At 41.5% G+C, this 15324-nt stretch overlaps 1 protein-coding gene across 3 annotated transcripts in view; it reads right to left on the reverse strand.

Moving 5' to 3' along the window:
* Positions 1-15324, reverse strand: part of flt1 (fms related receptor tyrosine kinase 1) — a 274841-nt gene that overhangs the window by 66726 nt on the left and 192791 nt on the right. For all 3 annotated transcript variants that reach the window (XM_070892291.1, XM_070892293.1, XM_070892292.1), the window contains exons 14-19: positions 12973-13119; positions 11652-11783; positions 8153-8259; positions 4777-4912; positions 2025-2129; positions 53-166 (exon numbers count right to left, since the gene is read on the reverse strand). In XM_070892291.1, coding sequence (XP_070748392.1) covers positions 53-166; positions 2025-2129; positions 4777-4912; positions 8153-8259; positions 11652-11783; positions 12973-13119 — 741 coding nt within the window. The remainder of the gene's footprint in view (positions 1-52; positions 167-2024; positions 2130-4776; positions 4913-8152; positions 8260-11651; positions 11784-12972; positions 13120-15324) is intronic.

Genomic DNA, 15324 nt, shown 5'->3' on the forward strand with positions numbered 1-15324 from the left:
GTGTGATTATTAAGTTCCAATGTACTGTCAACACAATTGTGATGGTACAAACCTCCATGTCTGGTGCATGCTCCCAACAAATTCACCACATTCAGGTGGTGTCCAATATGAATCAAGATCTTCAGTTCTGACATTAAAGCTTTATATTCACTGGCTGTGGCCCCCTCTGGGAAGAAAGCAATATTAAACAACTTAAAGAACTCGAATAGTAATGTTCAGCTTTGGTGTTTTCAACATCCTATCAATAAAAAATAAATAAACAAGTAAAGTTTTTATTGTCATACACAATCATATAAAATACATGCACATAAAGGACATTCTATATTAATGACAAGACTAACATTTATTATTTTACAGACTCTATTTTTTACCTTATTTTCCTTCTTATACAGGATAGGCTTGATATGGCAAACACGCAGGCCTCAGAAATCTACACAGGTTCTGCTGCTCTTCCATTGCAACTATGGTGGGAGATTGGCGTAATTCCCAGAAAAATATTGGAGACCTGCCAGGTCTCCGCTGTTTCTGGGAGGTTCCTGGTTGTCCTATAAGGGAGCAGGTCCGTACCCACCACATTCGCACATACCAAAGGAAGCAAGGGAAGGGACAGTGGCAAGATGTTTTTGGCCCAGCACTTTGGAACCCTCTCCTGAAACGCCTCCACCTTGCTAAATTCTCTCCCTGCCTTTCAAATTTTCCTTAAAATCTATCTCTTCAACCATACCTTTAGTCACCTCTCCAAATCTTCTTTTGCTACTGCTCAGCATCCATTTTCACCACTTCAAAAGTAACTTGAGACTTTAATATGTTAAAGTTGCTGCTGTAGACAAATTATGTTAACTAATTTTTCAGGGTATTATAAAGATGATCTATGACACGGTTTTGTCCCCTCATACTTTTACTGGTTTATCAATTATGTCTCCCTATCTTTTTTGATCTCTTCTTGTAGTGTCGTGTCCATATTGTTAGCCTACCTGGTAGAAGCTGAGGCAAGGTGGTAGTCCGGTATTTCTGCCAGTCCACTGTTGTTGTCTGTAATATATGTCTTGTGCATCCATTGATGGCTCTGTCAATGTGCCAATATGTGTGCGCACTAGGTCCGTGCAGCAGAGCTGGTCTCCAGTCGTCTTGGTTAATCCTTACCAATGGACCAAGACCTATCTCTGTCAAGTGGTCAAGTGTGGTGGCTGGTATGCAACGGCCACCACACGTTAAAAAAATCCACGCACAGGCATCTTCCACCTTTCAACATGTTGTTTGGGACCTGGAATATTAGGTCCTTCATTGAAACACCTGTGAACTCATCCCTTTTTAGCATTGAAGCAAGTCATCCTCGCTTCGAGGGACCGCCTATGATGATGATTATGTAAGGGAGCATCCTCCATCCACCCCTTACAAGGTAAATAATGGTCAGATGACATAGCCAAGGGAGTGGCCTCATTAAACTGGGAATTCCCGCTGCTCAGACTGAACAGGGAGCTGTAGAGTTCCGCACGCGGAGTGCATGAAGGCGTACTGCCCTCCACATGAACTAAACCACTGGTCTCACTCCCTGAAGATTTTTTTAAGTCATGAGGAGGGAGACCTTGTTAACCACGCCCCCCACCCCCCCCCCCCACCTCCCCCTTCCCCCACTCCCACCAACAAGGTGGGTACTGAGGCCATCTGGCAGGGCTAAGTGGGTACTGCAGATGCACCTAAAGTGCTATTCGCATCCACATGGCCCATCTAAATAAGATGTCAACCCACTGATTGCACAAACTGAGGCAGGGCCAGTGCTGGAGGCCATCCTCGTGTGTGATCCTGACGTAACTGTTGGGATCGCAACCTGAAGAATTTGGGGGCCAAAGTATTTTACAACAGAATTTCATGCATTTTACCACTTATCCAATATGGCCTCTTGTTCCTTACATGACACAATAGTAAAATGATTCATCATTTGTCAAGTATATTTTTTTAATGTACTGGGTTCGGTAAACTGTTGCAGTCCTTATGACAGTTCAATACTATCAGAGTTAGATTACCTTTCAGCATTTTAATGGCAACGGTTTTGCATGTGCAAGATTTATTGATACCAAAAGCAGAAGCTTCCACCACCTTCCCAAAAGCCCCACGACCAAGAGCTTTACCTGCAGATCAAGAAAAGCAAAGATAAGTAAACACCTTCAGATAGAATTCTCTCTCGAGCTCACAATGCAATAATCAGCCTCAGATCATGAGTGTAGTAGTTCAGATAAGCTGGTGTTCCAGCCACTTGACAGAATGATTTCTGCACTGGTTTCCTCTTCAAATATAAATGCTGTAACAGAAATCTGAAAATGTCAACTATGAAGCATTGCTTTCAACAGACCTCTAAATAATGATTGCCAACCATCTTCTCCTTGTATAAAGTGTGCATATGCTAAGACTGGTGGTTGTAATTGTACTAAAATTAGTTAACAGCAATGAAGTTAACACAACTGCAGTAAAGGAAAATTGCTGAAATAGAATAAAATAATCTTGTTTTGGCTTGTAACTTTCCTCACATATAGATACAATGCTGTTGAAAATATTTATCTCCGTACACCGTTGATTTTTAAATTCCATAGGTTCTTGTGGCAAAGTTCTAGGTCAGTACTGTATCATAACACTGAAATTTGATCGTCAGCTCTGAGTTCCAATCAATCATAGAGTCAGAACTCCAAGGTAAAGTCAGCTGTATAAAAATTGATGCTTTTGGGCTTTGATGTATAAAACAGAAAAAACATTGAAATGGATGGTGCAGGAGGTTCCATTATTTTTTGACTGTGAGTGGCTTCAGCTCCAACCTATAAGCAAGAAACATTTAATAACAAGAAAACCATGACGCATTGCAGCTATGGGCCAGTTAATTGACATACAGGGAAAATAACCAAGATTTAATGTTAGTAAGTCAGTATCATTTAAGGAGTGCTAATTGGCTGGGAAACTGATACAGGAGTTCCTTCACCAGCCCCTTACAAGACAATGACATGGAGCGAACAGGGCCAGGGGTGTAGACTACCTGCACTATGAATTCCGATGGTTTCATAGAAAGTTGAGGCATCTTCAGATGCCAAGTCTGCCCATTGAGAAGAGCTGTACAAGCCTCTTTGGCAGAAGTGGTTAATTGTGCAATACCCTGCTTGCTGCTTCATTAACTTCTAATGAAAAGGAATACATTGACAAGCATTCTGAGTACAGTACTGAAAGATAACCTTGGCTCTAGGGATTGTATTTTACTACTAATTTGGCAAACTGTTGGTTCTTGGTGCCAAAAAAAAATGAAGCTGGAACCAATACTGCTGCCATGACTCCAGTTTGTCCAACTTAAGTATATTGCTTCTGTGGCACATTACTCACAGAAATCCATAAAATGCAGGGAAGAACCATGAGTCTCACCCAAACAAACAGCTTTGGAATATGCTTCTGTTATCAATTTAACCTATAACTTACACTTCCTGTCTTAAAATACATCAAGAAACCAAGGGAAGCACTTTATTTGGCAAGGAAAACACTTCAAAATACAGTTGACTTCACTTAAACGCATATCTGATTGAGCCATGCAGACCAGGATAGTCCCAGGTTCAATCCCCTTTTTCCTGAGTTAGTTGATTCTAGCCAGGACAGCACTAAAGGCAGCACAATTGGCTGCAGTGCTTCTGGATTAGCAAGGGAAAAGTCAGCTATGATTCCCATTCCTAATCATTATCCAGGAAGGAACTGCTGCAAAAGTGTATGGGATACTAATACAAACTATTATCACCATGACTACCCCACCTGCTAAAACATGTTCACGCTTGATCACAACCTCTTACTCAATAACAGCAATTTACATTTATATACTGTCTTTAACATAGTAAAACATCTGAGCATAATTAGACAAAAATTGACACTGAGCCCAAGAAGAAGACATCAGAAAATGAGACGAAAAGCTTGATCAAAGAGGTAGGTTTTAAGTAACATCTTAAAGGAGGAGCGAGGGATAGAGAGTCGGAGAAATTTAGGGAGGGAATTCAAGAGCTTTGTGCCGAGATGGCTGAAGGCCTCCAATGGTGGGGCAAAGCAACTGGGAGATGCATAAGTGGCCAGAATTGGAGGAATGCAGATTTCTCAGAGGATTGTAGGGCTGGAAGATGTTGCTGCGATAGGGAGGGGTGAGGCCAATGAGGGATTTAAACACGAGGTTGAGAATTTAAAAAATCGAGGTGCTAATGTAGGTCAGTAACCATAGGGACGATGGGCAAATGGGACGATGCGAGTTAGGATACAGGTTTTGGATGAGCTTAAATTTATAGAAAATGGTAAATGGGAGGCAGGCCAGGAGAGCATTGGAATAGCTGATGTAACAAAAACAAGGGTTTCAGCAGCAGATAGACTGAGGCAGAGGCGGAGATGTGCGATATTACAGAGGTACAAGTATGTGCTTCCCCCTCTTATATGCTTTTATATTGGATGTGGATGCTGAATAAATAGATTTTTTGGAGATTGAGACAATAGATTTTGTTTGATAAGGGTATCGAGATTTGGAGAAAAGGTGGGTAACTAGGGTTGAGGCACAGATCAGCTATCATCTAAGAATGAGAGGTTGAATGGCCTACCCCTGTTCCTTTGTGGCCTCTTATTGTGCATAGATATATGATCATACTCTAAATAGCAATTGTGATGTCATTGCTGTAGGCTTATTGAGAAAAAAATTACGGTTGACTATTGAGAATTTTATTATCAATATATATTACCTAGCATTCCGGAGCTAGCATTACATTTTTGTGCTCGTACCTAGTTTCAGTCTGTCTCGAGGAAATTCCCATTTATTGGCATCATAAGGAAGATGTTCACATTGCTCATCGAGCGGTACTTCATCCGGGTCCATTATGATGGACAGGTAGTCAGTTTTTATTTCTGCTGATCTAGGCTAGAAAACCAAAACATGAGAAAACACTTGCATGCAGGGTGAACCTTACATTTATCCTGTAGACTTTTACAGTCTTTATGCCAATACTCATCATCTTAATGGTTAGTAGTTGGAAAGAAAAACATTGTATAATTAAGCTTTGCCACTGAAGTAACCTTCAAGGTTCAACAGACTACAACAAAACCACCCGTGTGATTCATTCAAAACTGAATGGCATCTTTCACTGAACTAATTAGCAGTAAGTTATGTACCCTGTCAGACTGTCTTGATGAAACAGCAGACATGGATAAAATAATCATGCAGTGTTAGGGTTTATTTAACAAGAACAATTATTTATTAAGAAATTTGTATGCAAACATGAAACTCAAAAGGTTTTAAACAAGGACTGCAATCAGAGCTCTGCAAAATGTTTACTTTAAAGATTATTTTTGATAGACAAATCCACATACAATTCTCAATGCACAATAGCAGCCACAAATATTTTACATGGGTTATTTTTAGGTTTGTGTTTTTTAAAAACTACTTCCACACAAATTAAATGATGAAATGGTTCTTAATAGACATTCTGATGATGTCTCCCGATTGAAAATCTGCAGATTTTTCACATGATGTTCTGTACACAGAATATCTACTTAATAGTGATTCATTCACAGTCTCCATCTAACCAATTATCTTAAAAACTAGCGGTGGGGAGTGGGGGAAGGGCGGTACTGACGGTCGAAGAGTCGCAAAACCTTGCGAAGATAGCAAAAATAGGTTCACATTATTTTTCCAGGATTTTCACAGCTCTACTGCCAAAGATACAGTGGATGAGCAGGAGAACCCCCGTGGAAATTCACCCCCAAAATATCCACGAGAGTTCCACAATTACCATGTCCAATATGCGAGGCTAGGAGTCATTGGGGTAGAAATTGAACCTTGTTGTGTCCATTTTCTGACCACCCAATTTCACTTCTTCTCACCAATACTTACTGACATTATTAGTCTGTTTCATTCAGCTGGTGTCCATCCCCATCATCCACCTAAATCCCATCCTGTCTCTCCTATGCCTGCCTTATCTCAAACCTCCCCTTCCTTTCCAAGGTGTTGGAATATGTTGGTGCTTTTCATAAGAACATAAGAACATAAGAAATAGGAGCAGCAGTAGACCATTTGGCCCCTCGAGCCTGTTCCGCCATTCAATAAGATCATGGCTGATCTGATCATGGACTCGGCTCCACTTCCCTGCCCTCTCCCCATAACCCTTTATTCCCTTATCACTCAAAAATCTGTCTATCTCCGCCTTAAATATATTCAATGACCCAGCTTCCACATCTCTCTGGGGCAAAGAATTCCATAGATTTACAACCTTCTGAGAGAAGAAATTTCTCCTCATCTCAATTTTAAATGAGCGGCCCCTTATTCTAAGACAATGTCCCCTCGTTTTAGTTTCCCCTATGTGGAAATATCCTCTCTGCATCCACCCTGTCGAGCCCCCTAATTATCTTATGTTTCCATAAGATCACCTCTCATTCTTCTGAACTCCAATGTGTATAGGCCCAACTTACTCAACCTATCCTCATAAGTCAACCCTCTCATCTCCGGAATCAACCTAGTGAACCTTCTCTGCTATACTCCCACCTCTTTCTCTCCATTCCTTGTTTAAGTCCCCTCTAATCTCACTTCCACCACATCCACAATACTGGGACTCTATTACTCAAAGTCACAAATGACATTTTGTGCGACTGTGGACATGGCTCTCTCTATCTCTCCTTAACCTCGCTGTCGCCTTCAACATCATTTCATCCTCCTCCAACATTTGTCTTCTACACTATTCTCTCCTGGTTCTGCTTTTACCCGACTCACCTCAGGGACTACAATGGTTTCTCCTCTGCTTGCATAGTCGCCAATAGTGTTGCCAGAGGTGCTTCCTGGGCTCCCTCCTCTTCACTAATTCATTGGTGAATTATGCAGAAGTATGGTCATTTTTCATATGTATGCTGATGAAACCCACCTTGACCTTGCTACTTCCTCCATTATCACAAGTTGCTTGTCAGATATCAAGCTCTGAGTGAGCTAAAATCTCCTCCAGCTGAATGCTGGCAAGACCAGGAACAGGAGTAGGTCATTCAGCCCGTTCCACCATCAATTCGATCATGCCTGATGTATATATTAACTCCAGTTACCTGCCTTGGCTCCATACTCCTTAATATCCTTACCTAACAAAAATCTATCTATTTCAGTTTTGACATTTTCAATTAACAGCTTTTTGGGGGATAAAGTTTCAGATTTCCTACCCTATGTGTGAAGAAGTGCTTCCCTTTGCGGAAGTACTTGTGTCCGACTGCCCCCCACAAGACTAAAGGCTCTTTAAGCCTCGAGTACAAACCATTAGGAGAAGGTACTCCAAAGATTAAAATTGTGAGAAAGGCAATGGGAAACCATCTCAGTTACTCTTCCCAAGTAAGTGGCTCAAGAATCTCATGCGTAAGACATGAACTAGGATCTGCCCTAGGGCAGCACACAGTGAACAGACGGATTCTCTATTGCTAAAATATGCTGCAATCCATTCAGCTAATTTGTCTTTAATTTCAAAGTATGTTAAAGATTAGGACCTCACTACTGTATTAATCTTTAGATAACCTTCCACCACTAGCTGACGTGATGGTGAGATTATTCTTTTAAGCAATGCTGCTATCACTCCAGCAGTGCTGACTTTGGCAGTAGCACTGTAATATAAATGAAGCAACACTAATGCCTCTGATGTCATGGAGTATCATCGCTAGCAGTGTTTTTTTTCTGCATACACAGTGCTGCCAGTAGCAGATGGCTGCCCAAAAAGGATCAAGGTGCCATATGCCACCATTTTCTAGCTATGAGCAGCTGAGCAGAGTCCACCTGTACAAGCCAGCAAGGCATTTTGCTTTGCTGGCTTACACATGACTTTCTCCTGACATTGGAGAAACTTCACAGCAAAGAAAATAAAAAATCGCAATTGAAATTGTTATGTTACCACTTAGTGCTTTAAAAACTGTCTTGCAGTTCAAAGCACGGAAGTTCCCAATACACTTGAAGAGGCTCAAAGATATAAACCGGCCATCATGCTGTACCCTGAGGGTTTATGTTAGGAAGACTGGTCTTGAAACAAAAACAGAAGGTGCTGGAAACACTCAGCCGGTCAAACAGCAGCTGTGGAAGATGGAACAAATGTTGACGTTTCAGGTCTTAGGACCCTCTGCCAGAACAGTGATTGGGACTTACCTTTTTCAGTTTACGAATAAAGAGAGTCAGAAGGAGCCAGAAGAGTGCAGCAGCTACACAGGTACATGTCAGGGTTATCAGCTCCAGGTTTGAATTCTCTGTTGATCCTGTAAACATGCAGTAAACATTGGAAAAAATAGAAATTATTTTCTTCCAGAACCTCTGAAAGCATCTGTGAATTTTGTATATTCAATTATTTTACAAAACAGTGTTTACACGCAAAAACTTTCTTGTCCATAATTTTTTTCTCTTTTCATATATTTTATTGGATGAGACGAATCCCAGAATGTTCACTTTTTAAATTTAATTATGCTGCATTTGTCTTGCGTGAGCAAAAGCATTAAATTCGCAAAGAAATTTGCCACTTTCTCAGATGGTGAAACCCCTTGAGAAGAAATAAAATGGGACAAATTTGCAGCAAGTGCAAACTAAATAGACTAGTGCCAGTCTATAACAAGATCCAGCAACAGGCTGATTACATAGAATTACATAGAATGTATGGCCATTCGACCCAACAGGACCATGCCAGAGTTTATGCTCCACATGAGCATCCTCCCCCTACTCCCCCATCCCCCATTTCATTTAACCCCATCAGCATATCCTTCTACTCCTTTCTCCCTCATCTGTTTATCTAGCTTCCCCTTAAAGGGCTGGGAGGGGGCAGAATCACCTGTTCTGATTCAACACCACCCCAATCCCCCTCCCAAATGCAGAAACGTCTCAATGGGCCTGCGCAGACTCGATGGACGAATGGCCTCCTTCTGTGCTGTTTTAGTCATCTGGCCTCTGCTTAGTTCCTCTACATAGCAGCACATCAGAGAGTAGAGCTTCACAGTCGGAGGAAAGGGGAAGGCAGGGGCGGGGGGGGATGTTCAAAACCACGTGTGATGTCACTGCAATGACACACATTCGCACTGCACTGTCTCGCAAGTTTATTGCACTATAAAATCACGTAGCAACCTTTCCCAATAACCAACTGCTTATTAATTCCATTAAATCTACCAATGGTGTATCGTAAGATAGAAATCATTGCTTGCTTCGAGGAGTCGAGTTGAAGGACAAGTAGGAAATGATCTGCCCATTCTCAACACAGCAAGGGTCTGGGGAGTGGGGAGTGTGTATGGGATGGGCGATTTGGAGCTTAAGAGGGACCAGAGAGGATGGTTCAGAATAGCACAAAATAGTATTAGCACAATACAATTAAGAGAGTTACAATGGAGAAACAGAGGCTGGAGGTGAGAGGTTAAATGTAGAGTGTCAATTTATAGTCACAAACTAACCTGCAGTAGTGACTATAATTAAAATGGTCTCCTGTCAGAGTCAAGCTAAAAATAACCTGCTTGAGTTTCACTAACACTTTACATTGTTATCTGAACACATATTTATTGTCTGATTGTCTATTTATAATTCTATACATGTAAATATAAGCCACCCAAAACCTGATGATGGTAGCATAAGTTATTAATGGGAGTGAAATTAAATGTCAGCGGAACCACAAAACGAGCGATAGCGAATCAGCAGCCCATATTACACCCCACCCAATCGTTAGTTCCCATCTAAAGTCAACTTTCACCCCCAATAATTTCATAAATTTCAATTTTGAATTTCATCCAGTTGGATAAGGTATATAGAAATAACTTTCATCATTTTTGGGATACAATTCGACACATAATGGCTCTAATTATTACATGTATGTTGCTTTTTTTGTCTAAGTTGAAATCTATACATGAAGCCACAACACCTAACAGTTGATGTTGCATTGCCTTACATTGCTGGCCCCAGAGACACTGAAAGTTATCTCAAGAGGCAGCAGATTACCAATGACAAATATAGACATAGGCTGGAATTTTCTCAAGGGAGGCAGGTTGGGGTGGGGGTCTCCGAGCCGGGGGGGGGGTGGGGAGAGATAGCGGGGTCGACGTGGTAGGGGATTGGGGGGGGTCGGGGATTGGCATGAGCTAACTTGGGGATTGGTGAGGGTGGGGATTGCAGGGGTTCAACAGGTGAAGGGGTCGACAGGGGTGGGGAAAAGAAAGGATCAGAGTGGGCCACCAGAGGATTGTGGTCGGCCTCAACATCATCGGTGGGGTGGGTGGAGACCTCATGGTGGAGATCGGAGGCCTGGGGGAGAAGGGATTGATCGGGTGGAGTCTCCGATCGCAGGGGGTGGGTTAGGGAGGGACCCTGGATCCAGGAGGTAGGTACAAAGCCACTTACCTCCTCAATGTAGCAGTCCCTGCCTTGGTTTAACTGTCGAGTTTCACAAATTGTGTCAGTCAAATTCAAAATGTAAGTGAAAAAAGAGGCTGCCAGCCTCATTACAATATTTAAATTAAGGTACTTGCCCCCTGTGAGCGGGTTGGTCGCGCGACCCTGTCCCACCTGCGTCAAAACCGGAAGTGGGCGGATTGGAGGTGGGATCGGTCGGAAAGCCCATTTTTAACAATTTAACTGCCCCTAGGCTCCAAACCCACCATTTTGTTTAGGGGAAAATTCCACCCAAAGCCTCTGGAAATGCTGACCAGCATCTTCTCTGGTCACTGGCAGGCTGAACAGATCAACCCTCCAGTATAGGTCAAAGAGGAAGTTTCTAGCTCAGTGGCCTGTACAGGCCTTCCCCAACTATTTCTGGTGAATCGGCACTGCACCCACTGCAAGGCCAATGTATCCTTTCTGAGTTGCGGTGCCCAGAACTGAATGCAGTACTCCAGATGGAGTCTAACCAGAGCTTTTTCTAACTGTAGCATAAATTCAACCCCTTTGTATTCCAGCCCCCATTGTGATAAAGGCTAACATGTCATTAGGTATTTTAATTTTTTTGTGCCTGTCCACTAGCTTTTAGTGATTTCTGTACATGGACCCCTAAATCTCCCTGCTTCCCACCCTTTAGAAAATACTCTGACCTATCTTTCTTAGGTCCAAAGTGAAATACCTTGCACTTCCCCACAATGAACTCCATCTGCCACAGTTTTGCCCATTTACTTAATCTATCAGTGTCCCTTTGCAACTTTCTGCTCCCATCTACGCTACTTACTTTGCCACCTAAAATCAGCATCAGCAAACTTGGAAATACAGGGTACTGCTCTCTCTTCCTTCATCTCAGTCATTGATAAAGTGAAAAGCTGAGGCCCGAGCACAGATTCCTGCGGGACACCACTAGTCACATTCTGCCAATCGGAGTACATATCCATTATCCTTACCCTCTGTCTCCTACCTCCTAACCAATTCTCTAAACATGTCAAAAGAATTTGCCTCCATCACATTGAATATGTCAATTAACTAGTTACTAAAACACCACCACCAATTGAAAATCAGTCACTACACAGTGGAGTCATGTAAATAAGGGCAATTATATTCAGATGGACATTGCAACAGCAGAAGATCCAAAATACTTTCTTGAAAAATTATCAAATTTAGAATTAAAAGTTCTACCTTGCAATTACATTATTACCCGTTATAAAATGATTTTAACATCCCTCATATATTTTCTGCAAGTTACCTCGAACAGTGATGTAAGCAGAAGTTTCCACAAAGCCTTTCCTGTTTGTGGCTTGGCACTGATATAAGCCTTCATCCTCTTCTTTGACTCTTTCAATAATTAACGTTTTGCTTCCTGGTCCCAAGGTAATACCTTTGTATGAAGTTTGTGACAGAGAATTAGACCCATGTATTCCACACAGCCTTATCTTGTTTATAGTTAGGTCCCATTTACTTAGATCTATAAGCTGACCAGCCAGACAGCAATCTAATACTATGACATCCTGCATGATACAGATACACTGTTATAAAAACACTGCCTTTACGGGAAAAAAGACAACTTCCTATTTAGTCTATTCTTAACGGTATTGCCCAAATTATACAGGAGTCCAAGGTAACATCAGATTTGGTTTGTTTTGCCTATACGCTGGTGTAAAAATAAAGTACAAAGTCAATCGAATTACCAGGCTTCCCTTTTTATATAGACTTTATAAGGCGTTAGAATAGAAAACATGAAAAAATCTATCAGAGCCATGGAAGAATTCCAGATATTATAATGCTATATTAATGGCTTCAATAGAACACAGAATGTTGCTGCTCATACACAGAAAGCTCAGGCTTCTGTATCTCTTTAAAATGTATATTGTTATTTAAAATATATTTTTTCATTTCATTGTTCTTCTTTCCAATCCCCAGTCCCCAGTGAGAGAATGAGGCTTATGTGGTAGACCACTTTAGTTGGTCACTAGCAGTTTGGAAGCACCCTGGTGTGACTCAGTGATTCATTTCCGACAGCTTGTGGGAAAGTATCGAACGTTTACTCAGTGCCTTCCCCTGAAGGTATAGGTAATACTGTGAACTTGTTGTATGGGAACCATAGGCACAAATCCATTTCCTAAATGGCATTTTGGTATACTAATGCATTGTTCCATTTTGCCAACTCAAAGTACATCTTAAAAAAACACTAAGGTAAACTGTACAGTATGAAGATAGTGGGAAACAAAATTATCATTGTCAAAACTATCTGCTAATTGGAGTATATAGCTTAAACATAGTTTAAATCTTTATGTTGCTGAGGCTTCAGTAATGCCCTAGACTGCCAGTATTCCTACATAAGTAAATTTCTAAAAGGCAGTGATGAATGCCAAGTTTGCCACTTCAGTAATATTACATAAGTTTTGTGAAAATAAGCTGCAAGAACATTTTAAGAATCATATAGCTTAATGTACATTAATTTTAATTGGTTAACACCTCAAAGGAATATCATAACTACATTAAGCATTCAAGCACTGTAATTTCCAGGCTCATATTATAAATATGTTTATTTTCTGTAGGAGCCACACCTGATTCCACAAGTAATCTCTGGTTGTTTTTGTACCATGCAATTTGTGGCATTGGTCTTCCTTCTGCCTGACACTCCAACGTAATTGAACTACTGACGTTCACATCCTGGCTGCTTAAGTTGCGCAGTAGGTACGGAACTTCCTGAGCTGAAATTGAAGGAGTCGTAGTCTTATGTTAAAAAATAGTTGGAGACACTACACAAAATGGCATTTCTACAAAGTATACTATAAACTTTATAGTGGTATCTCTGATAGCAGGCTATTAAGACCTGCCTCTTGACTATTTCAGGTTACACACGGCAAAATATACCACTTCAAATGCTTGATTTTCAATGACCTGGTTAAAATAAGGGTAAAGTGCAAGTCCTTCAATTAGATACAGATGAATGCTTATAAAATCATAGAATCATTGAAAAAATACGATACAGAAGGAGACTATTTGGCTCATCGTGTCCGTGACAGTTGAAAAAGAGCTATCCAGCCCAATCCCACCTTTCAGCACTTGGTCTGTAGCCTTGTAGGTCACGGCTGTTTAAATGTACTTCCAAGTACTTTTTAAATGTGATGAGGGTTTCTGCCTCTACCACCCTTTGAGGCAGTAAGTTCCAGACCCCCACCACCCTCTGGGTGAATTTTGTTTTTCTCATCTCCCCTCCAATCCTTCTACCAACTACTTTATATCTATGCCCCCTGGTTATTGACCCCTCTGATAAGGAAAACAGGTTCTTCCTATCCACTCTATCCAGGCCCCTCATAATTTTATACACCTCAATTAAATCTCCCCTCAGCCTCCTCTGTTCCAAACAAAACAATCCCAGCCTATCCAATTTTCCTCATAGCTACAATTTTCCAGTTCTGGCAACATCCTCGTAACATCCACCACACAGAATACACCTTTAAAGAGCAATATTTGAATTGTAGAATAGGTTCTAAAGTTTCCAGAACTAAAAAAATCTGTGCTTCTGCACATCTATGCTCAATGTAAAAGCAACTAATGTTCTATTTTGTATTATTACGCAAAAAAACAATAGCAAGAATGGCCACATTGAAAAAAAAATATATATATTTTAAACTGTCACCGGCAACAGAAGGTAATGAGTGTAATGATAACAATAGGAATATATAGCCATTTGGGCAGGGTACCAGAGTGTTGGCACCATCTGTGGAATGGTGCAGAGAAGGTCTAAGGGAATCAACTCGAAAGAAAATTGTAGTTACAAAACAAGGGAAATTTAATATGTTATTTTTAAGTACTAAGGGCCCAAAGAATTGCCCCGTTTTTTTGGTGTAAGTAGCTTTTCTTAGAGTAACTTAAAAATCGCAAATTTCTCCATTTAACTTGTTCCAATGTAAGTCAGTTAGTTAGGTTTTTTTCTAGTTTAGTTTGTTCTCTCCAAAAGGGGGCGTGACAAGCCACTTACGCCTCTTCTGCCCATAGAAGCAAATTTGGCCAGCTGAAAGTTACTCCAAACTAACTTAGGCCAATGCATGTGGCCACTTTTGTAAGCACAGAAAAACCTTACCTACATTTAAGAAATCAGCGCAGGTAGCCAGAGATAGGGCGGGCGGGAGGGAGGGGGGGGGGGAGGTGAGTTAGAGTATTCTAAAGCACTAAAAACCTTCATTTCATCTTCACAACATTACAACATCTTCAGTACAACATCTTCAGCACAACAGCTACACAACATCAAAAATAAATGAAAGATAAATCAGCTACAGAAAATAGAGCAGTCCTACCTTGCCGACTGCAGAACGCACCAGCTAGCCCTCCCACCAGGGCTAGGGGCGGCAGACACACATGATTGTAGGGGTGAGGGATTTTTACTTTTTACAGTTGGCCCTAAATGTTGCGTGGTCCTAATGGAGCATGATTCAGTTTTGATGCAAAATATCTTTTATTGGAAATTTTACAGTGCACTTCAACGCCAACAACAACAACAGTAAAGAAAGGCTGCACCCATCCCTCACCCACATCTCGGGGAAAGTGCACTTCCTCATTGAGTCGGTGATGGTGGTTGGCGGGGGGGGGGGGTGCAGTTGGGGGTCCGGCCTTGGGTCTGACCGGTGACTGGTGGGAGAATTGAAATGGGAGTGGAATTTGAGTCTCTGGCCTTTGTGCCCTTATTGCAGAAGCCAGCTCCCTCATGGCATCGGCCATCGTCTGCACAGCCTCTGAAATGCCCGCCCTTACTTCCCATCTTAGTGCAGAGATTTCACCCGACAGTGTCGCGACATCATCACGTACCCCACTGACAGCCGCCACGAGTGATTGTGAGGGCATTGGTCTCCTCACCCAATGAAACAACCTGATTAACCTCTGCTCAGGGCTGCATCTCAGGAGAGACTGGTCAG

Source organism: Pristiophorus japonicus, chromosome 10 (genome assembly GCF_044704955.1).
Source record: "Pristiophorus japonicus isolate sPriJap1 chromosome 10, sPriJap1.hap1, whole genome shotgun sequence".
Lineage (NCBI taxonomy): Eukaryota > Metazoa > Chordata > Chondrichthyes > Pristiophoridae > Pristiophorus > Pristiophorus japonicus.